This window comes from Conger conger, chromosome 7 (genome assembly GCF_963514075.1).
Source record: "Conger conger chromosome 7, fConCon1.1, whole genome shotgun sequence".
Classification (NCBI taxonomy): Eukaryota; Metazoa; Chordata; class Actinopteri; order Anguilliformes; family Congridae; genus Conger; species Conger conger.
Window position 1 is genome coordinate 11,288,081 of NC_083766.1, and position 27,951 is coordinate 11,316,031.

Consider the following 27,951-nt stretch of genomic DNA (forward strand, 5'->3'; position numbering starts at 1 on the left):
TTAGCCATGGTTGAGACCCACTATGATCAACCAGTGAAGCTGGTCATTGGGACTTTAAATTAACTTTGATTTATAATTTTTTCGCATAACTGCTTCCTCGTCATCTTGCTTCAGATGGTGTCATACTAGCTGAAAACGGGCAATTCGCAACGCAATATATGCGTTAAACGTTACATACAAAAAACTCAGCCAGCGGAAACAAGGCCTCTGTCTCTGTAGCTAGCTAACGTTAGCTAAACGAAGCTAAGGTAATAATTCGGTTCACAGTTGAACGCGGGGTTGCTAGCTAGCTAACTTGCCTTACAAAATGTTCTGTTTATTCGGTAATTGACTAGAATGTGTTACGACTGGTCTTTTTTCTTTATGCAGCTATTTAACATAGGCAATTGCATAAATTATAATCTTTTAAATGAAGTTAACCCAGTCGGCGAAACGTTAATATAGCTAGCTATCTAAATAGCATTAGCTATCGCATCTATCTAACTAACAGTTAGCTGGCTACAATCGAATTCGTAGGCAACGTTAATATTCACTTCGTGTTTGCAAAGTAGTTTAAGTAGCTAACGTTAACGTTTAACATTAACGTAGCTAGACTAAGCGTTGAAGTTGCTTTCCACCGTCCCAAACAGCGTTTCGACCGACATAAGTTAATTATAGCAAGCTTTTATTGCACATTTACTAACTAGATTCGTTCGATATATATATAGCCAACGTATCTACAATGAGCAGCGTTCAAGAAAAACCCACATTATTAGCACACATTTGCCAACGTTAGCTTGTATTGCGAACTTAACTAACTAGCTTGTCTAGCGAGCTTGTCATAGCTGATTTCTTTTCTATGGCTAACGCTAACTTAGCCAAGTACTGTTAGTCAGTATATATATCAGCAATATATATTAAAAAATCAGAATCGCACAATGTATTATTATAATTTTTCTCTCGTGCAATTTAGAACTTTTCTGAATTGAGCGAGAATTCATATAATTATAGTGTGTAAATCTTAGTACCCATATGGAATAATCAAACGGGAAATATGGCATAAATTGAATGGCATTGCACTATACCTTGTACATGTATAGGTGGATTTATAACGATGTGGCAAATGTCAAGACTCGATGTTTGTTTTCATTAATCTGTGAACCGTGACATACTGCGGTCACATTTAGATAGATAACTTACGCTGGTAGCATTTATTGTTTTGGGAAAGTACATGAGAGCAACAATATATTTTAATGAACAAAAATTGATTCTATATTATAAACAAAATGTCTTATCCATGAGAATAGATTCTATATACAATTTACCTTATCGTGTGAAGAAAACCTGACCTGTGCATGCATCATGCTGCATTTCTATTACATGGAACTAATCTCATTCTCAAGACAACAGGACTCGTTCATTCATCGATTTGAGTAACTAGCTACATATAATTAACACGTGAAGATACAGCAATTAGGAAAACATTAATGATCACACTGTTATGTGGGCCAGCTCCTTAATCATTGTTATATGCTAGTTTGTGCTTTTGTTGTTGGGCGGAATTCCCCTACTTCTCGAAGTATAAAAATATTGTCAATTTACCCAGAATGGCCTTTGAAACCCACTTGGACTGTATACATATCTTCTTGTCCACTGTTGGACCTCTGAAGGGTCAACGTGTTGCTCAAAATCCCATCCAAACAACGCCACCTTGATGGGGCAGTTCACCCAAAAATTAAAGTATATTTCCACTTACCCAAAGTACTATCTATCCATGTTTTACAAGTTTTTTTAGACACAGTTTGCTATAATATAATGGGCCTCAATGTACCTTTTCCAAGGGCATTATAACTGCCCTTGGCCATAAATGTTCGGCTTTCCCCTGACTTCTGTGATGTGGACCCAGGGCATTAGAAAGGTCAAAAGAGCAGACCTGGATGTTGCAGTGCCTGCGAGGAATTGCAATGAAGAGTTCAGATGAATATGAGTTTTAAGCAGTGCCTTAACATTTAGAGATACTTTGACCTCCTTCTCCATTCCAGGATGTCAGATTCAGACAGCGATGAGGACCAGGACCGCCCATTCTCTCTCACTGGCTTCCTGTTTGGGAACATCAATGAGGATGGGCAGCTGGAGGGCGACAGTGTGCTGGACACTGTAAGTGAGGCAGAAATTCATTCTTTATTGAGGGAATTGGCACTACACTGGTGCATCTGTAGCATTTTCTATGTTTTTTGTGTATATTGACCGAAACAAAAAAAAAGAAATGTAATATTTAGACACCTCATCTATTTGTTCTACAATGCGTGTCCATTTCTGTTACGTCCGTAAGGAGAACTTTGAAGTTCACAAATCGTGAACTGCCATGTAGTATCTCAAACCATTGCACATGTAGAGCAGGAGTGCCAAGAGCAGCCAATTAAGGCCTTGAGAACAAGCTCTGGGGATTCTTTAGCCAACGAAAGGCTTATTCATCAGTCATACTGCAACACACCAGAAACCGGAAGACATTGCGGCCCTCCAGGACTGGACTGATGTAGAGCCTGTTCCTCCCCTGTTCTTCAGCGTGATTTTGGCATGACAACCCGTTTTGGTATCCTTCCCTCTCCCCACCCGCTCAGGAGTCCAAAAAGCACCTGGCCGGCCTGGGCTCGCTGGGTCTGGGTACGCTTCTCACAGAGATCACCGCCAGCGAGGAGGATGTGGCTGAGGACGAGAAGGACCCCAGCGGCACTGACGCAGAGGGTGAGGGTCGTGCTCGTCACGCCACCTTACCTTTCCTTCTCTGCGGTGTGGGAGTGCTGTTGAGTGACAGCGGGTCTGCTTACCCATGTCCGCAGGCTGGGTGAAGAGCACGGAGGACGCGGTCGATTATTCCGACATCAGCGAGGTCGCCGAGGACGAGACGCGCAAGTACCGGCAGGCTATGGGAACCCTGCAGCCCTCCAGGAAAACAGGTAATCCTGTCACCCCTCTGCACCCGTGTGCAGTGCATGAACGTGCACAAACATTTCTTGGTATGAACACTTTCACTGTTTTAAGAAAGTTAAGATACAATATGAAATCCCTGCCGGATGCATGGTCATTCTGTAAATGGACTGAGAGTGGAGTCCACTGGAGGGAATGTGTCCGTGTATGTTGGTCTGCACTTGCAGCAGGTGCCTCCATCCTGCCCAACCAATGTGCTTTCTAAACCCTACGACAAAGATATCAGCTTCATGGTTATTCACTTTGTAAACTTCCTATAGCCTCCAAGCTTATGTCAAACTTATGTTGGGAATCTATTATAATGCCAACATTATTCATTTAAGTATTTCTGGTACTTTGTTTTGCACTAAGCCTAGTGTTGTATTGCTTTTCTGATGTGCAAAGATAGCTGGGAAATATGGTCATGTATGTTGTCAGTGTCATGTGTCTCTTTTTTATCGTGACGATGCAGAAAGACGTAGCTGTTGGCTAGTTTTGGTAGTGAAAGTTTAAGGACAGGTAGCAACTATGTAGTGAGGACGAGAGCAGAGGACTTTCAACTAAAGCAAATCATAATGCCAAATGAAAGTGGATCTCTGAAAAGAGGAAATGGATAAATGGATGGTTATACAGGTTCTGAAATGTATGTTTTGCCACTGTGTCTGGTGGATGAAAAAATTTAACAGGCATTTCACCAAATCAGACATGTTTTCTTGCAGAATATGACAATTATGGAATGGAATTAAACCCCCCCCTCATCACTGTATAGCACTTACCTGTGAGAAAAGCATGATAATTGCACAGAATTATACTTATTATGAAGCTGCCAAGCTAAACCTAGATTATGAATGTTCGGTTGAGGATATAATCCATGTGGACTGTTTCTGTGTGAGAGCACCAGATAATTTTCATGCTACAAAACTGAAAAAAATTGGGTGGGTGAGGGTATCTGGAGTGATTGCTTACTGTGGATAAGGAATGGTTGTATGTGATTTTTTGTTGTTATGGTCCCCACATTATAGCAATTTTTGGGGATTATGCATTATAATCTTGGTATTGTAGATTGGGGGGATATTGACTGCCCATTGCCCCCTGTACCTTTTTAGAGTTTGAACAGTCAAGGTGGTAATGGCTGGATTTTATTGTAATCGGATTAGGCTATTGGCTAACTAGTTTGGTGCAGTTGTGCAGTTTTTGCAGGTTGAGGGTAGTGCCTCCTCTCTATTTGGGCGTCTGTGCTCTGTTTCAGACGATGACGACGACGATGACTATGATGCTGATTGTGAAGACATTGATGCCAAACTGATGCCCCCGCCACCCCCGCCAACAACCACCGGTAAGAAAGAGGAGCCTTCCACACAAGATGCTGCAGGTGAGGGTGGGCAGAGTTGCTGGCTAAAGTACTTGGCTAGGGCTGGTTAGGTTGTCAAACATGTTAGTTTGTAGATGGCGGTAGGCAAGTAAAAGGGAAATTCCACCGCAGAACAGTCAATCTAATTTAACAGAACAAGGGGTAACTGATTAACTCTCAGTGACTGGCCAAAACGATATCTGAATGGAGATGTCGGCAGTGAAAGCTATGGATTTGGTGGTGGTCATAATGCTACACCTCTCCCCTCATTTTTAAAGAACTGCAATGGGTGGATGAATGTTCTAGGCGAAAGGGCCATTGACTGAATTCACATCAGAAAGAGATTTCTGGAAGCAGCTGTTCCAACTGTGAACAGTATTTCATACTATTAGCTTGTAAGGCACTAGTTAGCGTAGTGGACTTTCTTGCTAATCTGTGCTCCTTGACTAATGAGGCTCCACTGTCCTTGGATCAGTTGGGGAACATCAGTACACATAATACAGATACAGGAGCGCACTTGGTGGACCATAGCAATATATTAGGACAGCATCACCGATCACTGAAAAATGTCAGCAAACCCAACACTAGACATGGCAAACAAACAAACCAAAAAACTTTAATATGTATGATTGTTAATTATATTGGAAAATTGCTGGCAAGTGGCAAGCTTCATCCTATTTCATTCCACCTTTGAATCAAGTTGGCTAATGTTAGCTTACTGTTAGTTATGCTTTGCTGCTGTAATATGCCATGACAATGGCATGGTCAACATATGATGATAGCACTGCATTAACTAACAGGAGCCACTATACAGAGAGCAGAGAGGCAAAACTAAAGTTGAGTGAGTGAACCAGGATCATGCATGGGAATTGCACCGGGGCATGTAAACCAAAGAGCTCAGGCATGAATCAGAGTCTAATCGAACGAGGCAATGGTCAAACACAAAAAACAAATCAAAATCATTTTTGAGAGCCACTCTTCTACAAATAATATTAATTTTAGGTGGAATTCCTCTTTAATACTCATACCACATTCTGGCAGGAGAGGCGTTTTTTCAATGATCGGCAGTAAATTAAGTTGATCATATTTAGGGTAAGGATTAGCCTAGGACAGCCCCAGAATTCTCCCAGCAGTAATCAGGATAAGTGCCTCTTGTTTGTTTGACTGGAATTCTGAAGTATGCCAGTGTCAATGAAATGTTTTCTTTATAGTTTTATGAACTTCATAAATAATCAGGTTTAACAAAATAGAGGCGATTTAATAGATGCATCAAAGCTTTTTATGTTATATCTTGAAATCTGTAGAAGGATTGCAAATGAAGAACAGTAGTTTGCGCTTTTGGTAAATGAGGACATTTTTATTTTTTGTCATGTAGCTAATCAAAATTCACAATTCTAATGTTGCTATACATTGACAAATACTGCAGGTAATCATTCCACGACCCAATAGAAATCTCTCACGACCCGTCTTGAGTTGTGACCCACTCCTTGTGCACAGTTGGACTAAAGTACTGACTCTTTTGTATCTGTTGTGTGTGTGTGGCGTGGGTTGCAGCCGCAGGAGATGAGGGCGGTGGGCTCATCCTTCCCTCCATCATCGCTCCATCGTCGTTGGGGGACAAGGTGGACTTCAGCAGCTCGTCGGACTCAGAGTCGGAGACAGACAGGCCGGCCCTGGGCCCAGGGGCCGGCGGGTCCCCAGGGAGCCTGACCCTCCCGCTTGCTGGCATCATGCAGAAGGACGCCGCCAAAGCCCTTCCTGGCGTCACTCAGCTCTTCCCTGAATTCAGACCTGGCAGGGCAAGTTGTCTTTCCCTAGGCTGGAAATGTGTCAACAAGAGCATTTGTATTTTTGAAAGCCTTGGGCAGGGACCCACCCTGCTCTCTGTAGACTCGTAACAGGAGGCTGAGCTTGACTGTGACGCGTTCTCCACCCTCCAGGTTCTGCGCTTCCTGCGGCTGTTCGGCCCGGGGAAGAACATGCCTTCCGTGTGGCGCAGCGCCCGCAGGAAACGCAAAAGGAAGCACCGCGACCCGCAGCCGGGCACGCCGCCGCCCGAACCGGAGCTGCCCGAGCAGGGCCCGGAGAAGAAGTGCGGCTGGAGATACGAATACGCCCCACCTCCGCCCCCGGAGCAGTGCCTCTCCGACGATGAGGTCAGTACCAACGTCTGCCGCCAGGCTGCCACCTGCTTCCTGTAGGGTGCGCATCCTGCTATGAATGTTATTCCAGCTAGATGTTCTTAATGATCATCTGAGGACCTCAAATCCAACTTTGGTTTAAATACTTAGCTATGTACTGAATACGATGGGATATCGGTTGTTGTTGTTGTCGTCTATGATGAAATCCGCTAGCATAGCACCTAGCAGTACACTGGAAATGCCATTCAGTAACCTTTTACCTTTTACCGGCTCACTTTCCTCTCTGCGTCTTCTTCCATTTTAGATCACTATGATGGCCCCAGTGGAGTCCAAGTTCTCGCAGGTGGCCGGCGACGGGGACAAGGTGGCGGAGTCTCGGCCCAGGGTGGCAGAGTGGCGGTACGGGCCGGCGCAGCTGTGGTACGACATGCTGGGCGTGCCTGAGGACGGGAGCAGCTTCCACTACGGCCTCCGGCTCAAAGAGGAGCAGTCCGAGATCGAAGAGCCGCAGGTGGGGCCTGATCCGCTTTTAGTTGAGTGTCTTATTTTGGAACCGGGCACACAAACTCTTTCATAATGTGGAGCAGAATTCAGCACTTTTGATAAGATAATTAGGTGAATTCCTTTTGATTATTTTCTTTTTAAATGGCACAGCTGTAATTCTTACATCATGGCATGCGATTGAAGGCTCTAATTTGAAAAATAGTTACCTAAAATGGGGAATAAAAAGGAATCCCATCCATCAATGTCTTACTTTAACGAGATTGGAACACTTATTTCATGAATATATAAAGTATTATTTATTCCTAGCGAAACATTAAAGTGCCCAACGATTGGTTTATTGAATATGCATGTTTAGATCGTGACTAAGGTTTGTGGACCATTCTGGCGCGTTTTCAGCCTTTTCTAAAATTTGCATATCAGTTGTGTGAGCCCGGGCTCACTGGTCACTGAACTATTCAATATGTGTGTTTGTGTTTGTGTTTGTGTTTGTGTTTGCACGTGTGTAGATTCAGGAGCAGAGTGAAGATGCCCCAGCAAGTTCAGCACTGGAGAACGAGCTCTTCTTGATGGTGACTCAGCTCCAGTGGGAAGATGACATCATCTGGAACGGGGAGGATGTCAAACACAAGGGCACTAAGACCCAGCGTGCTAGCCTGGCTGGCTGGCTGCCCTCCAGCATGACCCGTAACGCCAACGCTTATAACGCACAGCAAGGTGAGTCTCCCCACTCCCTCAACTCTGCTTTACAGCAAGAGGAACTTATTTTGTGACCAGCTTTTTTTTTCCATCTTGTCTGTCTTACCTCAGGGTTGTTGCATTGTAGCCACATCACTATTGTGAACTACTGTCATTCCTTTTTGTCTGGCCGTTTTACATTTGCAGGTCTGAGTCGCAGTAATTCCCTGCTGGTACCTCCAACCCCTCCTCCCATGACAAAAGCACCGTCTCTCAGCTCGGGATCCAGCAAGAGGGATAAACACAACCAGGACCTGCAAGGTGCACATACCGCACCCTTTTCTTACTACAAAGGTTTGAGGTCAATCCAATAATAGAAGGGTGCTCAACACGAATAAAGATGTACATTGAATATCCTCTCACCTTGTCTCTCGCCCAGCTTCTCATGAAGATGACACTCCCTGGTTTTCCATCTTCCCCATTGACAACGAGGAGCTCGTCTATGGTCGCTGGGAAGACAACATTATCTGGGATGACCAGGCCATGGAGCACTTGCTGACGCCGCCTGTCCTGACTCTGGACCCCAATGACGAGAACATCATTCTGGGTACGGCCCAGTGGTCTGCATCCGTCTCCAAGTCCTGTTTATCAAATATATTTCATGTCCATATGAACAAATCTGGAATGTGTAGCTGGAATGGGATTGCTGGTTACCTTGGTGCAGTTATTCCATCTCATTCTCTTGATGAAGCTTTTCCTTTCACCGTGTTCGTCTCTCCCGCAGAAATACCTGACGAAAAGGAGGAGCGGACATCAAATTCCCCGTCCAAGGAGAACAAGAAGGAGTCTGCCCTGAAGAAGAGTCGCATTCTTCTGGGGAAAACTGGAGTCATCAAGGATGAACCCCAACAGGTACACTGAAAAGTGGGATTGGGAGGGGAAAAAATGATTGCCCTTTTGTCTGCAGGAGCTCAATATGTTATTTTAGCCTGCAAGGTGTTCAAATATTTGTGGAATTGTGTGAAATTGCAGCAGCTTTAACTACTTCTTAAATTATTATTACAGTTAAGAGATGGGAACTTCAGAGTTGGACTGACTGGTCAAACTAACAGGGTATGGGCCCAGAAGTAACATGACAATTAATACATTTTCAAGCTAATTGTTATACAATAGATTCTCTTTGTTATCATTGATGCAAAAATATGCAAATGGAAAATGAGACTTTGAAATGATAAAAACAATAATATAATGGCAATATTTAATCAAAATTATTTTGATTATTTTTGATCTTCAAAACATTGTAGTGCTGATGTAACATATTGAGACTATGGAGGTATGGTTTCAAACTTTGTGTGATGAAAAAAAAAAAATGCCTTGTAATGTAATGAAGGTGTGAGATTATGTTTCATCATTACATTTGGTTCTCTCTGATTAAGGCCTCAAGTCCTCCTGTAACTCAGAAATACGACTTGGATTTGGTTTAGTCAGTCTTTAATGCTGGCGCTCTCTCTGTGCAGAACATGTCCCAGCCGGAAGTGAAGGACCCCTGGAACCTGTCCAACGACGAGTTCTACTACCCCAAGCAGCAGGGCCTGAGGGGCACCTTTGGGGGTAACATCATCCAGGTAAGAGCCCCACAGGCCGGGCTGGGGGGGACCTCTCAGAGTAACACCATCCATGTGAGAAGCAACCAGACGAGACCACAGGGGAACTTCAATTACATTTTATTTGCATTGCGTTTTTCACTGAGGTTTGTCACAACGACGCTTTACGGAGTAACTGGAAGAATAAGAAGGGAAATATCAGCCCTCAGATAGTCTTCTATTTGTTGCATTGCTTTTGTACTGACTGCTCTATTTTATGCCGACAAAGTAGATCTAGCAGGTTTTTTTTCTAGTTTATAGATTATATAATATAACTTCTTAAAAAAAAAAAAAATACGGAAATGTCCACATGTATCCTTCTGTCTTCCTTCTGGTTGAGCGAAGTGATCCATGCACCTTTTTGATGTTTGAGCTAGATACATGTGTGTTCAGGAAAGATACATGCGTCCTCAGCGGTTATAGTTCTAACCGTCTAACATCTCCGAAAATAATGTCTCATTTTGTACCCCCCTTTCTCTCTCTCTCTCTCTCCCTCTCTCTCCTCCCTCTCTCCCTCTCTCTCCTCCCTCTCTCCCTCTCTCTCTCTCCATCTCTCTCCCCCTCCCTCTCTCCATCTCTCTCCCCCTCCCTCTCTCTCTCTCCATCTCTCTCCCCCTCCCTCTCTCTCTCTTTCCCTCCCTCAGCACTCCATCCCTGCAGTGGAGCTGAGGCAGCCGTTCTTCCCCACTCACATGGGCCCTATGAAGCTGAGGCAGTTCCACCGGCCGTCCCTGAAGAAGTACTCCTTCGGAGCGCTGTCCCAGCCAGGGCCCCACCCAGCACAGCCCCTCCTCAAACACATCAAAAAGAAGGCTAAGGTACCCACCGCGTAGTGTTAAACTACACTCTCCTGTTTCCAGTGACCAACGAGACTGCCTGTCATTGTTTTTCAGCGGCCTGCACGCTGTGAGAGGTGGTCTATGGGTGGACTGTGTTTGTGCACCTGTATATATTACTTTGTATCTGTGTTCATCTGTGTGGGAGTATATATATTGGATATGTGTAAAGGAATGGTAGGTGGTTTCCAATAGGGCTGGGCGATATTGCCAACGCGGTGTAACGATTTGTTTTGTAAGCGTAGTAACATCTCTGGCATGTGGTGTTAGGTTTCTTAATCATACCTGTTGCAGGAGCACAACAATTTTCTTAGCCAACATGAAATGCTTCCAGGAGGAAAAAAAAGGAATGAAAAGAAGGAACGAGACCTACCGGCACCTGCCAGAGATAGTTCTTATTGTGCTAAAAAAAACTATTCGATGTACCGCGATAGCTATATCGCACAGCCCTCATTTCATAGTTGATGACAGGTTCACTTGTGAGTGACCCTCCCCTGTGTGTGTCTGTGTCTGTGTCTGTGTGTGTGTGTGCAGATGAGGGAGCAGGAGCGGCAGGCGTCCGGAGGAGGGGACATGTTCTTCATGCGCACGGCGTCAGACCTGACGGGAAAGGACGGGGATCTTATCCTGGCCGAGTACAGCGAGGAGTTCCCTCCCCTCATCATGCAGGTCGGCATGGCCACCAAGATCAAGAACTACTACAAGAGGGTGAGCGCGCGTTATTTAATACAGCTATCAGCTCACTGCACACACCATGTCCAGAGCAGAACATTTCAACTGCATGTTTTCCCCCACAGAAACCAGGGAAGGATCCAGGAGCTCCAGACTGTAAATATGGGGAGACTGTGTACTGCCACACGTCCCCTTTCCTGGGGTCGCTGCACCCTGGACAGCTTCTGCAGGTCAGTCTGCCCCTGCACACTCTCTCTGTGGCCTGTTCTAGTATTATAGAATTATCATCCACTTAACTGTGGCTGCACCTCCGACTTTGCATCTTTTAAAATAGAATTTTGTTGTTAAGTAGCATTCAGAGATTTTTTGTGGATTGATTTCATGGCCGTGCTTGACGGGTATCTGTATTATCCCTTAGTTTAGTATGTTTAGCATTTGGGACTGCTCTATACTATTTGAAAACTCAATTTTCAAAGATGCATTTTGTGTACTAAAATATAGAAATATGCTAATAAGTGTATTGATCTTCGATCTTCTTGTTTTGACCATTGCCATGTTTCATGAACCTCTGCTGGGTTTAATTTTGTACCACAAAGCAGGTAATAAATGTCCTGTAAAACCAGATAATATGCGTACTACAAAGCAGGTAATGCGTATACCGTAAAGCAGGTCATTTTTAGACTTTTACTTTTGTACTTACTGGTATGTATTTATGGGTGCATTTGTCTTTTGAGCTGAACAGTACTGTTCTTTTTTCTGTAGGCCTTTGAGAACAACCTGTTCCGAGCCCCCATCTACCTGCACAAGGTTCCCGAGACAGACTTCCTCGTTCTGCGAACGCGACAGGGTTACTACGTCCGTGAGGTGGTAGACATATGTGTCGTCGGTCAGGAGTGCCCTCTCTTCGAGGTGCCGGGGCCCAACTCTAAACGTGCCAACACGCACATCCGGGACTTCCTGCAGGTACTGCCATGTCAGACAAACCCAAATGCACCCTCGACACACATGGTCCATGTGTTCACACAGACAAACCCTGGTCCTCATGTCTGTCTCCCTATCCGCTCTTAATAGGTGTTCATTTATCGGCTGTTCTGGAAGAGTAAAGACCGGCCCCGTAGGATCCGCATGGAGGACATCAAAAAGGCCTTCCCCTCGCATTCTGAGAGCAGCATCCGCAAGCGACTGAAGCTCTGCGCCGACTTCAAACGTACAGGTACGCCCGGCCGCTGACTGTGTCATTCAGCATCATTTTAGCCCTCCTATTATGTTTGAGATCTCTTTGCGCTCATTTTGTGTTTGACAAATTAACCTTGTTTAACCTTGTTTCATATTGATACTATATGATTTTTCTCATTTTCAAATTTGGTGGGATTGAATGGTAAACATGCAATAGACATACTGCTATGCTAAGTCCTGTACCAACTTTGCATACAAGTGTGTTGTCTGGGGTTCTTTTGGCCCTCTGTTACTGTCTAAAATGTAAGAAAATGTACAACCATTTTTACTTTTATCTCATATTTCTTTGCAAATGATTCTGGTGGCACTTTCCCTTCCAGGTGCCAAACTCTCACTTACTGTACCTTAAGCTCTAAAATGAGATGTTTCTCACATATTTTTCGTATTTACAGATAAAAGATTAGCCATCAGTGTCAAAATATTTTTATTACAATAATTGTGCGTTTAATTGTGCGCTCAATTAGACCCCAAACATGTTAATAGAATTCAAATCCGACTGTGGTAATGGCTGTTGTGGGTAGTGCTGTGAATGGCACTTGAGCGAATGATTAGAATTCAGAGTGCTCTTACCACAGTTTAAATGTAAACAGAGACGGCTGCTTCCTCAAGATCTTTTCAGTTATATCAGTAATGTAGCGTAGGGTGCCAATTTTCAAATCTCAAATCTTTTTTTAAAAATCTCCCTCCCTCCCTCCCTCCCTCCCTTTCTTTCTCCATCCCTCCCTCCCTCTCTCCAGGGATGGACTCTAACTGGTGGGTGCTGAAGCCGGACTTCAGGCTGCCCACTGAAGAGGAGATCCGTGCGATGGTCTCCCCGGAGCAGTGCTGTGCCTACTACAGCATGCTGGTGGCTGAACAGAGACTGAAGGTAAAGCCATTCTTCTCTGTGCTGCAGGAAACTGGGGTTCTCCCCAGATTCTTCAAAACCGAGTGGAAAGCCACCTATAAGAAGGTCCAGCTGAATGGCATTTCCGGTATACTTTGAACTCAGACTTCAACGTTATGTAGTTTGCTTATATTTACCTTTTGCCGCTCTATTTAATAGGAGCAGTATACCAGAATTATCATTCCTGATGCATCCGCTTCACACAGTAGTGCCAGTGAGGGAACAGAGTGGCGTACCACCACTGTTGCATTCTTTTGGGGGAACCTCTGAAGACATCAGATGCATCACCCTTACTGTGATGTTATTTGTGCTTAATAATACTTCCAATGTGTATTGATGAGTGATAGGCCCTATTCTGTCATTAGCCATGGCTTTAAGAATAAATGTTCCATATTCATGTCCCATGTTCAGTCCAGTCAACTGATACAGCACAATAAATATATTGAAAGTATAACAAATGATGCCTTTTTAAAGTTGTTGCATTGTTAATTGCTCACCATGCAGACTGAAGATTGAAATCAATGGGGCCCTAACTGATGTAGTTTGGAGACCGCATTGAAACTTCACTTTGTGGAAAATCTCAAGTTCACAGGGCAGATGGCAGCAAGCCAACATGCATTGTTTTGCTCCCCTAACTGGCAAAACGAGGTTCTGATGACTGATGCAAATTGATGTCATCTTGGAAAATAAAATATCACCTTTAAGCACAAATGTCACAGATTGAAGATACATAGCTCTGAAGAAGGGAGTCCAGGACCTCTGGTTATATGTGTCTCCCTGTCTCCCTGTCTGCCAGGATGCTGGCTATGGAGAGAAGTCATTTTTTGCCCCAGAGGAGGAGAATGAGGAAGACTTCCAGATGAAGATTGACGATGAGGTCTGATCAAATAGATTTCCTATTTGCCATACAATTTGAAGTGTGTCATCTCTCTGTGTTCTGTTGTGGCAGTGTGTAATCTATCTGTGTTCTGTTGTGGCAGTGTGTAATCTCTCTCTGTTCTGCTGTGGCAGTGTGTAATCTCTCTCTGTTCTGCTGTGGCAGTGTGTAATCTCTCTCTGTTCTGCTGTGGCAGTGTGTAATCTCTCTCTGTTCTACTGTGGCAGTGTGTAATCTCTCTGTTCTGCTGTGGCAGTGTGTAATCTCTCTGTTCTGCTGTGGCAGTGTGTAATCTCTCTCTGTTCTGCTGTGGCAGTGTGTAATCTCTCTCTGTTCTGCTGTGACAGTGTGTAATCTCTCTGTGTTTTTGGTGTGCAGGTGCGCACTGCTCCCTGGAACACTACTCGAGCCTTCATTGCTGCCATGAAGGGAAAGTGCCTGCTGGAGGTGACCGGGGTGGCTGACCCCACCGGCTGTGGGGAGGGCTTTTCCTACGTCAAAGTGCCCAACAAGCCCACACAGCAGAAGGTCAGTGTTTTCGCTGCTGTTCTTAAGTTTATTCGCTGCTCACAGTAATCTGCTCCCTCCACTCTGGATTACAGAAGGGCCCCTTATACATGGAGGGGCCACAACGCTTGGCCTGGGAGAGAAGACCGCACATGCTATACAGTCTGTATGTATTTCGACAGTTGGTACAATTTGTTATTTTGGCTCTGTAGTCCAGCACATTGGATTTGAAATACAACAATAAATGTGAAGTGAAACTGCAGACTGTCCACTTCAATTTGAGGGTATTTGCATACAATATCGGGTGATCTGTGTATACCTAGTCCCTGCCCCCCATTTTAGGGGTCCAAAAGTAATTGTACGGTTGGCTCCCCTACTGCTTATGAATTGTCAGATGTGTTCATTCACTTCCTTAGTGCAGGAATAAGAAAACCTTCAGTATCTAGTCTTGATTTTAGGCTTTTGATTCTGTAACTGTCCAAATACATATGAACTGTACTGTATATGCACAGTGCTTACTAGGGATGAGCGAGTACGGCTGTATGTGTATCTGTTCAACAAACTACATTATCTGTATCCGTATCCGTGCGTGTGGTTTAAATCGGAAGTGGGCAGAGCGTTGTTCAGTAACTGTTTGAATTAAGCCAACGTTTTGTGTAACTTTTGAACCATTTTACATCGCGACTTTTGGTCCCCACAGTGTGGTGACTGTATAAAATGGAATGTTATTCCTACCCTCAAGATAAAGGTGGCAGTCTGCACTTTCACCTCATATCCATTGTTTCATCTCAAATCCTACTTGAGTACAGAGCCAAAAGAAACTGTACCACTGTCCAAACATATACAGCATACTCACAGCCCCACTCTGTCTGGCACCAACAATCATTCTACAGTCAAAGTCACTTGGATCATTTCTTCCCCATTCTGACATCTGACAGCTGTCTTTCATGCTTTTATACATTTCGTTGCTGCAACATGATTGCCTGATTTAAATATTTGCATTAACAGGTGTACAGGTCTACCTACTAAAGTGGTCACTGAGTGTATATATGATCAACTGTAGAATTTTTTACACCCTTGATGAACATGAAGAAATGCCTGTAATGAACACAGATTATAATCTATATTTTATTGTTCAAAATAAAATAGATGGTGAAAGTGATGAGGAGCTGAAATAGGTTATCTTCTTACCAATGCACAGTAAAGGAACCGGTTGTGTTTGCGTGTGATGGGGCGAGATAGCAACTGCAACTACGATCAGCTAGATAGCCTTTCAGCCACACCCGATATAATAACTGCTTTTGCTGACAGTACTTACGTTAATCATAGGCAGATTTCTATTCTGAATCAGAAATCAGATTAATCATCAGCACCTTGTGTGCTGATTATGAATTGAAGGGACACACTGGGTAACAAATTAGTGTTCAGAAACACTTGCTTGTTCACTGTGCAATTTATTCAGGATGTTTCGGTTTTGTTGATTTTTATAAACTGCAACGTTGTATGGTGATCCTCTCATTGTTCGTCTGAGCACCACCGTGCTGTGTATTTTTAAACGGTAAAGTTGGCTACTACTAATTGCCTACTCACAAGTTTTTAAATTAACATAAACGAGAGCAGTGTGTGTGCATGTATGTGTATTGTCAGCAAATTTAGTGATAATAACCAACTTAACATGTAGTATTCTTCTGCAAAAGGCAGACCCATAATCCTTACTCATACAGGACTTAGAGTTTTGTTGTGCAATGAGATCCAGTATAAAGACAGTGTTGTGTAATTACAAAGATATTGTTGCCTAAAGACAGTGTTGTCATTTCTCTATGGGCTACAGGATGACCGGGAGCCTCAGCCTGCTAAGAAGACCGTGACCGGGACAGATGCTGATCTGAGGCGTCTCTCTCTAAAGAACGCCAAACAGCTGCTGCGCAAATTTGGGGTGCCAGAGGAGGAGGTAGGCAAGGATACGGCTGTCCCATCGCCTTTTCAAACCTGCAACCTGCAGCCTGTCACCTAGTGGCTGAGGTACATAACCGGGACCCATAAGTCGAAACCTCGGTGTAGCTACGATAAGATCTGCGATAAAAACCGTCGGGCCTTGAGCAGGGCCCTTAACCCTGCGTTGCTCCAGGGGGGGAATGTCCTGCTTAATCTTAATCTAATAAACTGTAAGTCGCTTTGGATAAAAGCGTCGCATAAATAACAAATGATTTATTATTTAATGTGACTCCCTCCCTCCCTCCCTCCCTCCCTCCGTGCGCAGATTAAGAAGCTGTCCAGGTGGGAGGTGATTGATGTGGTGCGCACCATGTCCACGGAGCAGGCCCGCTCCGGCGAGGGGCCCATGAGCAAGTTCGCCCGCGGCTCGCGCTTCTCCGTGGCCGAACACCAGGAGCGCTACAAGGAAGAGTGCCAGAGGATCTTCGACCTGCAGAATAAGTGAGCGTCGCTGTCTTCATGCCCGAGCGAGCGAGTCTTTTCAACAGTAGGGATGCGATTGAAATCGGTGGAGGTTTGCTCTAAATATGAGATTTGAGAATTACGGTTTTCCTTTATAGAGGCCAATAAGGAGAGCCGATTGATGACGTAAAGCAGGTGACCCGATTCGCTGCCGTGAGGAGAGTTGTGTTGGCATGTTTCAGTTTAATGGACTCAGAGGTTCATTAGCACTTTTTCCAAGTGTGCAGGTGCAGCACATGCCATGCAACCTATGTAAAATTAAAATCCCTCCTGGAATCAAGGCTACAAATTTAGAAACCACAAATGTTATAAGGCACTTAACTCACCCAGCGGAGCATGATGAGAAGAACTACAGAACAGAAAAAGTGGCCATTTACAAAACACACAGGTTAAGAGATTTTCTGAACATTGGGTAGGAAAGACTTTAGCAATGTGCCTCTCCGGAATTGTGACCGGTAGGGTCTGGCAGGCAGAATATCGAAATTTGTTTTCGGCCCCCAAAAGCCCAGATTGGTACATCCCTATGCAACAGACATGGCTTTGTACAGGAAGCAATTCAAGAGACATGACTGAATTGCAGGTTTGCTTTCTTAAATGCGCTACATATTTTTCAACACATTTGTGGTTCCCTGCCTAAAGAGCATTTGGAGCGTGTTTGAGAGCACTTTCCCCTGTAAGGAGGATAAAGGTCTGACATGCCCCCGTTTCTCCCTCCGCCCCAGGGTGCTGGAGTCCACTGAGGTGCTCTCCACGGACACGGACAGCAGCTCGGCGGAAGACAGCGACTTCGAGGAGATGGGCAAGAACATCGAGAACATGCTGCAGAACAAGAAGACCAGCTCGCAGCTGTCCCGCGAGCGGGAGGAACAGGAGCGCAAGGAGCTGCAGAGGATGCTGATGGGGGAGGAGAGCGACCGCGACAAGGGCCGCAAAGACCGCCGGAAGGGATTCTGTGAGTGCGCGCTCCGTGAGACGGCCGGTTGTTATTGCCGTTGTGAAAATGCGTGAGAATCCCAGGAGATCTGTTCCTGAGATATTCAAACCACCCTCTCTGGCACCAATCAACAGCTGTACCTCTTGACCATGTCTGCATACTTTTATGGATTTAGTTGCTGCCACATGATTGGCTAATTTTTTTATATTTGCTTTAACCAGCTGGTTTACAGGCCTACTTAGTAAAGTGCTCAGTGAGTGAGTTTTGTTCAAGGGGATGTGCTACCTTACTTTTAAGAGCTAGCACGTTTTTTGGGCTTCTTTTTTGGGAGCACTCCTTCCTATCTCATTTGTGTCGATGCGCACTCTTCACCTCTTTTTCAGTATCCCCCTCTCACTGCGTTTTATTGCTAAAGTAGCTGAGTGTGTCCCTTTGCTGTGTGGTGTGCCTGTTCCCCTGCAGCCAGCGCCCTGTCCACCGGCTCCCACAAGGACGACGACGCGTCCTCTGTGACCAGCCTGAACTCCTCCGCCACCGGCCGCCGCCTCAAAATCTACCGCACCTTCCGGGACGAGGAGGGCAAGGAGTATGTGCGCTGCGAGACGGTGCGCAAGGCCTCCGTGATCGACGCCTACACGCGCATCCGCACCACCAAGGACGACGAGTTCATGTGAGTGTGTGTGTGTTTCAGTGAGTGTGCGTGTGAGTGTGCGCGTGCATATAAGTCTGGTGTTTCTCTGGTTAGTTCTGGTCTGTTGGAGACCTTTGCTAAAGTGTGGAGGTGACTGGAGTACGTTGAGATGTAAACAATAAGAATTTAAATGGGAGAATGGAATACAGGCATTTCCTTGACCGACGTTGGTCAAATAGTATTTGTTTTGGATTCAAATACTTGTATGTGCTCTATTGATGTTGTCTGGTGCATTTGAACCTGCATGGAGGAGCAGATGGGTGGGGTTTACACCTTTGTGATGATTTCATTTGTTCCAATACACCAGGCAAGCTCAGTTTAATGCAGAAAATGATTTGAATCCAAAACAAGTACTATTTGAACCCAGGTCTGGTGTCCCTCCAACTGCTAATGACATAGAATGAAAAATGATTTTGCATGTTGGCAATTCTCAGTTCCTAGTGGCTTTGGAAAACCATTAGCCACAGTGGCTGATGAGCCATGTCAAGGCAGGTCTGTTACGGACACTTTACAAATGGTTTTTCAATTCTTATTCAAATGGTTAAAAGATAGATGCAGGAACCTCCTTCCAGTAGGAAGCAGGTAACCTCGGTCTTAACATGCGCTCTGTCTCTCTGGCGGCTGCAGACGCAAGTTTGCGCTGTTCGACGAGCAGCACCGCGAGGAGATGAGGAAGGAACGACGCCGCATTCAGGAGCAGCTCAGGCGGCTGAAACGCAACCAGGAGAAGGACAAGTTTAAGGGTCCCCCGGAGAAGAAGGCCAAGAAGGTCAAGGAGCGCCCAGATCTCAAGGTACGCACATCCACCTCCTCATGAGGGTAAAGACATCCACCTCCTCACCTGAGGGTCATCCACATCCGGACCTGAGGGTGCACACATCCACTTGAAGCAGTTGATTGCACAGTTAACTCACCTCACCTTGTTTCTCGGATCTGAATCGGTTGCTAATTTATTGGTGAAAACGCAAACAAGCACGCCCCGCAGCTGTCCAGGACCAGGGTTGCCGACCTCTGGTTTAGGACGAAAGTGATGTGTAACGTCGACATAATCACAGCAGAGAAGCTGACACGCCAATGCCGTGATGTGGACCGACCCTCATATCCTCTTGTCTTCTCTCCCTCTGCAGCTGAAGTGCGGTGCTTGCGGGTCCATCGGACATATGCGCACAAACAAGTTCTGCCCGCTCTACTACCAGACCAACGCCCCGCCCTCCAACCCGGTCGCCATGACTGAAGAGCAAGAGGAGGAGCTGGAGAAGACGGTCATCTCCAATGACAATGAGGAGCTGATCAAGGTGGAGGGAACCAAGATCGTTCTGGGCAAGCAGCTCATCGAGAGGTAGCTCATCTCCACAGCCTCGTACTTCTACTGAATTTCACCCACCAGCTCTTCTCAGCACAGATGAGTTGAATGGGCAGACAATTTTGCTGGACACGCACACAAAATAATACTGATTCCCTTTATGGAGTCAGTGATACTAATGCTGCTGTGCTGCACCACTGTACTTGGTATAGTTTGTCTGATAGTTTGTGACTGCCCTGGTGTGGTTATAAAGGCCGTCTCCTTGTTTTGCAGCGCTGACGAGGTACGCAGGAAATCGCTGGTGTTGAAGTTTCCCAAACAGCAGCTGCCTCCCAAGAAGAAGAGGCGCGTGGGGACCACAGTGCACTGCGACTACCTTAATGTAAGGCTCCGGGTGTGTGTGTGTGTCTGTGTGTCTGCGTCTTTGTATGTGTCTGTGTACGCGTCTGTGTGTCTGTGTGTGTGTGTGTGTGTGTGTGTGTGTGTGTGTATCCCATTATGATGTCAGCTTCCAGATGAGTGTGTCTGTGTGTCTGCGTCTGTGTGCATCTCTGTGTCTGTGTCTGCTTTCATGTTCTTAAATGTTTTTGCCTCTCTGTTTCACTCTTTTTCAACTTTGGTTTCTCTTCACTTTGCATGACCTCAGACTGTGTCCCTCTTATGTGCTCTTGTGTTGTGTGACTAATGTGACTCTAACCCTCCCGCCCTGCCCACAGCGGCCACACAAGTCTATCCACCGACGCCGTACAGACCCCATGGTCACCCTGTCCTCTGTGCTGGAGAGCATCATCAACGACATGAGGGATCTCTCCAATGTAAGAGTGCCTTTTCTGCAGCTAAAGCTTTCTACATTACGGGGCAGTTTTTTTATCTGAGAAAATTATCCTTTTTGTTAAATGTAGCGCAATACTGGTCATGAAGAGATGGTGTGCAGTTCCTGTGTGGCCAGGGGTTTAATTCCCACTCATTGTTTTTTGCCACGTACGTGCATCTAAACTCGTATTAATTTAATTAACTTCTTTTTCTCTCAGACCTACCCGTTTCACACACCAGTCAATGCCAAGGTGGTGAAAGACTACTACAAGTTCATCACACGGCCGATGGACCTGCAGACCCTGCGGGAGAATGTGCGCAAACGCCTGTACCCGTCGCGCGAGGAGTTCCGCGAAAACGTGGAGCTCATCGTCAAAAACAGCATTACTTACAACGGTATGGTGACCCATCAGCACGGTGCGTAAGTGGGCAGTTCTCCTGAAAATTTTATTGAAGTGTGTTTCCACTAGCCCATACCATCCATCCATCCAGGTAGTCTCGCGGAGTCTACTGGATGCTTTTCACCTTGATTCAAGTAGCCTCTTTTGACCCATATTGAAACGACACCGAACGGTTGCATTCTCCAAACGTCACATCACACCACTACTATTCCTACTAGTCCACCTGCACAAGAATTTGCTGGGATATGCATTGTTTGCTAAATTAAACCGTTCACATACTAAGCTCTGTGGATGTTCGTGAGTGACCGTGTCATTATATTTGGAAAGAAACATTGCTTTTAAATTTGTTGCATTGAGCATCATAAAAATATGGGTCAATAGACATCTGTTGTATCAAGGTGAACTGCATTTAGAAATATCTGGATGGATAGATAGTACTCTGGGTAAGTGAAAGCATTTTTGGGTGAACTGACCCTTCAACTGTATATTCATCAGCACCTGTTTTAACTGTGTAGAGTGTCAGCCCTGTGTTTAACTATGTAATGCATCAGCCCTGTGTTTAACTGTAGATTATCAGCACTGCATTTAACGGAAATGGCTGTTCTCTCATTGTTTTGTGTATTTGTGGGTCCACAGGCCCAAAACACCCCCTGACCCAGGTGGCTCAGGCTATGCTGGACCTGTGTGATGAGAAGCTGAAAGAGGTAAGGGTGCCTCTTTCATGTACATCAGGACAGATACTGGGTATCACTTTAAAATGTGCATGTGATGGTTAATGGCATCAGTGTAGTGTCACACACCATGTAGTGTCACACACCATGTGATGCCTCTTAGAGGGAAATGCGCAAATTCAGGGTTTTCGCCACAATTTGCCGAATAGAGAGAGCATAAAAACGCCGACATAAACACAAATAATCACAATTATTTACCCTTCCACTTCACAGGTTCTGGGCAAAAATAATAAATGCCATGAGCTGAGAATTATACGGTTCTACAGTTAGTGTCATAAATATGTTGTTTATACTAAAGACTTGTCATACAAAAATAGTGTTTATAAGTATGAAAATATGCTACATTTATAAGTCGTATCTGCTTGGAGCCCACTCGCTTTTATATCTTAGAGGCTCAATATCTCAAAACTCTCAAAATGCAGATAGAACCTCCCTAGTTCTCAGCTCACGATGTGATGGTTAATGGCATAAGTGTAGACCTCGTTCTTAAATGTCGTTCAGCCTTCTTCTCTGTCCCGTACCTTTTACTGTTCACCCCCGCGTTCTCCCCGGTGTGTCCTCTTAATGTCCTGTCTCTCCTGTGCAGAAGGAGGACAGGCTCGTGAGGCTGGAGAAAGCCATCAACCCCCTGCTGGATGATGATGATCAGGTGGCCTTCTCCTTCATCCTGGACAACATCGTCACCCAGAAGATGATGGCGGTACCTGATGTGAGTTCTCCAGACCTCCAGAGTGCCATTCCGTTCAGCATTGGAATTCAAGCATTGGATATTTGCTGTAGTAACCGTAGCAGGATAACTTCTGGTGTCAAAACCCATACCTTGTGGCATCTAAAGAATAGTTTTATTTTAAGAAATGTTTTGCCTTGTATTCAAAATATATAGTGCCTCGCTGGAGCTATTTCCTGGCACCCAGAAATTGCCCGTCGTCAGAGGGATCTTTGCTTCACTTCGTATCGTCACTCACTCTCTTATAGTACCCTGTGTGGTCTGTAGGGTGTAAATGAGATCTGACGAGTTACTGTTAGTTTGCAGTTGATGAGTGACTTGCAGTAACCCTGTATATGATTGCTGATTCCAAATCAAAGAAAAGGTCAGAGAATATGTGGCAACTGGAGATTAATCCAACTAAACTTGGATTAAACCATTGGCTTTGGGTGTCTCATATGAAGAAACTTCTAAATCCCCTGTATCTTTATTAATTGTGTTTAACCATATGACTTTAGTTCATTTATTTTACAAGGAAAGTGGGGAAAACCTGCCCTCTTTTCATATTTTTAGCTTTAGTCGGAGAGGTAGGAAGCTGAGCGGGTAATGAATGCAGAAGAGGGACCACAGTTGAGAGAGTGGCATGGTGGGGTTCAATCGCCTGCCAGTGCGGGGGGAATGTGCTGCTTTACTTAAGCTCGCTTATCTGTCTGTCCCTCTCCAGTCATGGCCCTTCCACCATCCAGTGAACAAAAAGTTTGTCCCGGATTATTACAAGGTGATTGTCAACCCCATGGACTTGGAGAACATCCGTAAGGTGAGACTTTCCCCCTCTCCGTCTTGAATTGGCCCGTTTGAATCAAACCTATGAAGCATTAACTCTGAATTGTGTCCCGTTCAGAACATATCCAAACACAAGTACCAGAACCGAGAGATCTTCCTTAGGGATGTCAGCCTCATCCACACCAACAGCGTCAAGTACAATGGTGAGTGGAAAAGTGTCGTCTGTCGTTTAGAATAGAATAGAGATTTTATATTTATCTGTCATTATGAATGTGAGAATTGAGTTCAGTTTGATGAAATTCAAGTAACTTTAGAGACTTAAGAAACCATTTTGTTTGCACACCGTACCATTTGAGTACAAACATTAGGAGAGTGTTACAATTTATGTTCTTTTGGCACATTGGATTTAGCAATGAATGTAAGGTTAAAGTGTCACCTTTAATTCAATAGTATTTACATCCATATTGGGTAATCTGTGTAGGAATTACATCCCTTTTTATACATAATCCAAAAGTAATTGGACAGTTGACTTTTCAACTGTTTCTGATTAGTCAAGCATATTCAATTGCTTCCTTAGTGCAGGTATAAAAGAGCGGTCAGTGTTTCATATTGATTCTAGGCCTTTGGTGTCTGTTAATGCTGTTTGTGAACATGAGGACAAGAGTTGTAACGATGAAAGTCAAGGAAGCCTTTCTCATCTGCTGTTAGTTCTTTGTGAATTAATGAAAAGCTGATATCAGGGCCATTTAATGACAATTTTGACTTGTCTTTGTTTCAGGTCCAGACAGCCCTTACACCAAGACAGCACTCGAAATTGTCAACGTGTGCAAACAGACCCTGTCAGAGGTACACTTAGAACTATTATTATCAGGATTACCATTTGATCATTGCAGGCATATCCAGTAATAAACAGTTTAGTGATGCAATTCGTTTTTTCCATAACCTTATTACTGGTTGTTCACCGGTGTGGTTACATATATGCCATGTTATGCATCAATATGTTTGGAGTAATTGCACTCACTATTTCAGTCTGGCTCCGCCTACTACACAGTAGTAAAAAATGCGTCCTGGGGTGGGTGGAGTAGATATGCCCATCTCATAAAATGTAATTTTAACCAATCAGGTGCCGATTGTGTTCCACGTACTACTGATCCGTAACATTTGTAAATGCGCTGTTAAAAAGTAAACCAACAAATTTGTAGACGTCCACAATTTTCCCCTATCTTGATTTACATCTAAATGATATAGAGATATACTTCGAATGAGGGGTACTGACATCACAATTGGGGCAGAGCTAGAGTGGAATACAGTTAAATCTTTTCTAATATTAAGAGGGCAGCATAAGATGCTTTTCTACCAGTTTTTTCTTCCAAACTATATTATTTCAGAAATGTTGAAGTAATGGCATTGACTAAAATATTCCATTATATTAAGTAGGCAAACAAACACAGTTACAGCTAAAGGAAGATGTTATCTATATCAGTGTTACCCTTTAACATTGCTTTAACAAGTTACGCAGGGCTCACTATACTACCATAGCCCTAGGATCAGTAACCCTGCCTGTTTGGTTCCAGTACGACGAGCACCTGACCCAGCTGGAGAAGGACATCTCCACGGCCAAGGAGGCAGCCCTGGACGCAGCCGACCTGGAGAGCCTGGAGCCCATGACCCCCGGACCCTACACCCCACAGGTACCCCTTACAGACGCAGGTCGCACAGGGCGCGGGTCTCCCTCTCTGCCGGGGGGGGGAGGTAGAGCGCCGGTGAAGTGCTGTGTACCCTCTCTCCTGTGGCCCCTTCCGGCTGCCGTCCTTCTCCTCGTGTGCCTCCCTCTCTCTCTGTGTATTCTCCCCCTCTAGCTTCCCGACCTGTACGAGAGCAGCACCTCTCTGAGCCTGCACAGGGAGGCCGGCCTGTTCTCCCTCGGGCCTCCTGGCGCAGCCCCCGACAAGAGGGGGGCGCAGGTATGGAGAGTCTGGGGAGGGGAGTTACAGGCCCCCGTCATATCCCTCTCCCTCCCCCCCCTCCCCCCGTCTCATCCCTGCCTCCATCTTGTGTCGGGATGGGTTGAGAACGAACGCCGGATCACCTGGGCAAACCGGACTCGGGGGGGGGGGGGTCATTTTCAGGCTGCCAAAAACCGCCACGCAGAGCTCTCTCCATCCCGCTTTCCGTTCCGCTCATGCCTGCGCCGAGCCGCTCCCCGCTCTCTTTTCTGTTCCTTCCTCTTCTGCGCCAGCAGCCATCCTCTCTCCCGTTTTCCCCCTCTCCATCCTGCCATCTCTGTATTTCCTGGCCTCTGTCCCTCAATGGCCTCCAACCCCCATCTGTGTCCCCCAGGGCAGACACGGTCGCGGGAGGCTGGGCGAAGAGGAGTCGGACGTGGACATCGAAGGGTTTGAGGAGGATGATGACGGCGGCAAGCCTAAGACTCCCGCCCCTGTAAGACTCACGGAGAGAAAGATGGGGGTTGGGGGGCGGGCTGGGGTTGGGCTTTCATTTGCTTGCTCTGGTTTTTCTTTTCCTGTCTCTTTCGGCTTGTGAGAGCTGCCCTGGCATAGAATTGTGGAGGGTCCAGGTTGTGTTCGTGCTCCGGGCGCGACTCCGTTTGTCCCACAGGTATGCTGTGTTGTTCTGGTCGGAGGTTTGGACGTGTCTCGACGCCTCACCCCCCCACCCCCCCCCCCCCCGTGTTCTCTGTTCCAGGCTGAGGACGGGGAGGGTGACCTGGAGGACGAGGAGGACGAGGAAGAGATGCTGCTGCCCATACGCAGAAGAATGCACGAGGATGACGATTACGAGGAGGACGAAGGCTCCCTACGCCCGCCCCAGGCCAGCGTGCTGTATCAGGACCTGCTCATGTCGGACGGAGAGGACGATGCCAGTGAAGAGGAGGGGGATAACCCTTTCTCCGGTGAGTGAGGGGCTGGAGTAGGGTTCAGCCCTATAGCCATCGCGGTGTAACGATTGTTTTTTGTAAGCGCAGTAACAACCATCTCCGGCACGTGGTGTTAGATTTATTTCAGTCTTTTTTTAATCATACCTGATGCTGTAGCACACCTCCAATTGAAAGCCAAAGTGAAATGCTTTCGGGGGAAAAAAAACGTCACTCGTATCTTTTCAATGTTGATATGACAGCAACAGGGGCATGCTGTTTCCTTGTGGTAGATGAAAACGTGACTACAAGGATAAAGAGCAAATTTTTGTGATGTGTTTTTCAAACCTAATAGGCAAGTTAACCAACATTGAATACATACCAGTGATGTTCTCTCTCCCCCAGAAGCATTTCACTGAAGTTCAGAGATGTGTTACCGTATCAATTGTGATTAAAGACAAAAAGAAGGAATGAAACCTACCGCCACCTACCAGATAGTTCTTATTGCGCCTAGAAAAAATATTTGATGCTATGTATAGATATATCATGCAGCCCTAAGGTTGAGCTAATACATGCATTTCATGTTATGACCAATCCCATTCCACCCCAAAGTGTGGGCAATAGCCATAGCAACTCCTACAGCCCCCAAGAGTTGTAGTGATGTATAATTTTAGCATTTCTTTTAGAAGATACTCTTTGGAATGGCATCGTCCCTGCAATTGGATTATCGTGTATTGTTGTGATGACGATAAATACGATGAGAAATATCAATAAATTGATATTCACACACTGGATGAAAGAACACTAGTTCTATGAAAGCGACAGGGTTTGTTTAATTCTTACTTTTCTGCACCAGTGATGATAAAGAGTGGAATTTATAATGGTAAGCTTGAAGATGCATAATCTCTCCCAGCGATCCACCTGTCGGAGAGCGGCAGCGACTCGGACCGGGAGATGGAACCTCGTGGGCCACCGCCCAGGAGCCACCAGGAGGTGGCGCGTATGGGGCTGGAGCAGGAGGAGAGCATGATGTCCTACGAGGGCCCGGAAGAGAGCCAGCTGGAGGACAGCAATGTCAGGTCTGAATCATAATCCTGCTCGGAGAAGCTTGGCTTTATGATTTCCTGTTTGTCAGGGTAGTTCAGGGTAGTGGTGGGTAAAGAGTGCAAAGAAGTCTCAAAGCAGTTAGAGATTCTAGTCCTCCATGCATCTTTTTACACTGTACTGATTTCTCTCTTCTGCTTTCTCCCCCACTCTCTCTCTCTCTTTCTCTCTTTCTCCTGCTTTCTCCCCCATTCTCTCTCTCCTGCTCTCTCCCCTGCTCACTCTCTCTCGCTCACTCAGTTATGGCAGCTGTGATGATGTGGAGAGGCAGAGCCAGAGACAGCCCCCCAGCCTGGGAAACGGAGAGGGATACGGACTGAGCGAGGAAGACGAAGAGGAAGAGGAGGAGGAGGAAGAAAGCGGGGCCCGGAGGCGGGGCCCCAGCGTGCTGTCGCAGGTCCAGCTGAGTGAGGATGAGGAGGATAGCGAAGAGTTCAGGTCTATAGGCGGAGACAGTGACATGGACTCAGACGCCTAGTGGGGGGGAAAGAGGACTCTTCGTGAACACATTCACTCATTCCATCTGAAACATTACTGTATTCTTCCCCAGTTTTTTTGTTCTTGTTCTCAGTTCTGTTGTGCAATATGCTTTTTGTATTCGATACCTTTTTTTTTTGACGCAACTATTTCTTAAATATGTGTTGTAAATATGCAATGATTATTAAAAAAGAACAGCTGTTTTTTATAACTGAAGATTGTTACATGCAGAGGTGGGCGATATTCTGTCATCACCTGTACCAGTTTAGTCTTTTCACACACATTGGTGATCTTTTTGAAAAGCCTTTCCAGGTATGCCTGGTAACCAGTGTTTGATAACCGGTGTTTCTTGCTTTAACAGGTTGTGATTAGCTGTAATGATTTCTGTCACTTGTGAGAGAT

At 45.5% G+C, this 27,951-nt stretch overlaps 1 protein-coding gene across 8 annotated transcripts; it reads left to right on the top strand.

Moving 5' to 3' along the window:
- taf1 (TAF1 RNA polymerase II, TATA box binding protein (TBP)-associated factor) lies at window positions 1–27,765 on the top strand. 8 transcript variants are annotated; one of them, XM_061248489.1, is made up of 41 exons: window positions 1–248; window positions 2,022–2,136; window positions 2,601–2,724; window positions 2,820–2,936; window positions 4,196–4,318; window positions 5,852–6,096; window positions 6,238–6,453; window positions 6,743–6,949; window positions 7,449–7,656; window positions 7,825–7,938; window positions 8,057–8,224; window positions 8,402–8,529; window positions 9,135–9,242; window positions 9,905–10,078; window positions 10,631–10,804; window positions 10,894–10,998; window positions 11,531–11,731; window positions 11,840–11,981; window positions 12,742–12,872; window positions 13,687–13,767; window positions 14,146–14,295; window positions 16,106–16,225; window positions 16,535–16,710; window positions 17,454–17,683; window positions 18,128–18,335; window positions 18,984–19,149; window positions 19,484–19,695; window positions 19,933–20,041; window positions 20,376–20,474; window positions 20,691–20,868; window positions 21,510–21,577; window positions 22,191–22,313; window positions 23,035–23,127; window positions 23,212–23,296; window positions 23,872–23,939; window positions 24,668–24,784; window positions 24,953–25,057; window positions 25,434–25,535; window positions 25,800–26,007; window positions 26,882–27,047; window positions 27,313–27,765. In XM_061248489.1, exons 2-41 carry the CDS (start codon window positions 2,023–2,025, stop codon window positions 27,548–27,550), a joined length of 5,901 nt encoding a protein of 1,966 aa, XP_061104473.1. In that variant the 5' UTR covers window positions 1–248; window position 2,022; the 3' UTR covers window positions 27,551–27,765. The 8 variants fall into 8 exon arrangements, with proteins under 8 accessions (XP_061104473.1, XP_061104465.1, XP_061104466.1 ...); XM_061248481.1 differs by lacking the exons at window positions 24,953–25,057; window positions 25,434–25,535 and adding an exon at window positions 8,683–8,730 and having other exon boundaries at window positions 7,825–7,971; window positions 20,691–20,889; XM_061248482.1 differs by lacking the exons at window positions 24,953–25,057; window positions 25,434–25,535 and adding an exon at window positions 8,683–8,730 and having other exon boundaries at window positions 7,825–7,971.
- Window positions 27,766–27,951: the final 186 nt, after the last annotated feature.

What these genes read in the sequence shown, in the direction of transcription:
- taf1 (XM_061248489.1), top strand. Translation starts at nt 2,023, where the DNA reads ATGTCAGATTCAGACAGCGATGAGGACCAGGACCGCCCATTCTCTCTC. An exon ending in ACACAACCAGGACCTGCAAG is followed by an intron (nt 7,939 to 8,056) that starts GTGCACATACCG and finishes TCTCTCGCCCAG; the next exon opens with CTTCTCATGAAGATGACACT. An exon ending in CGCCGACTTCAAACGTACAG is followed by an intron (nt 11,982 to 12,741) that starts GTACGCCCGGCC and finishes CCCTCTCTCCAG; the next exon opens with GGATGGACTCTAACTGGTGG.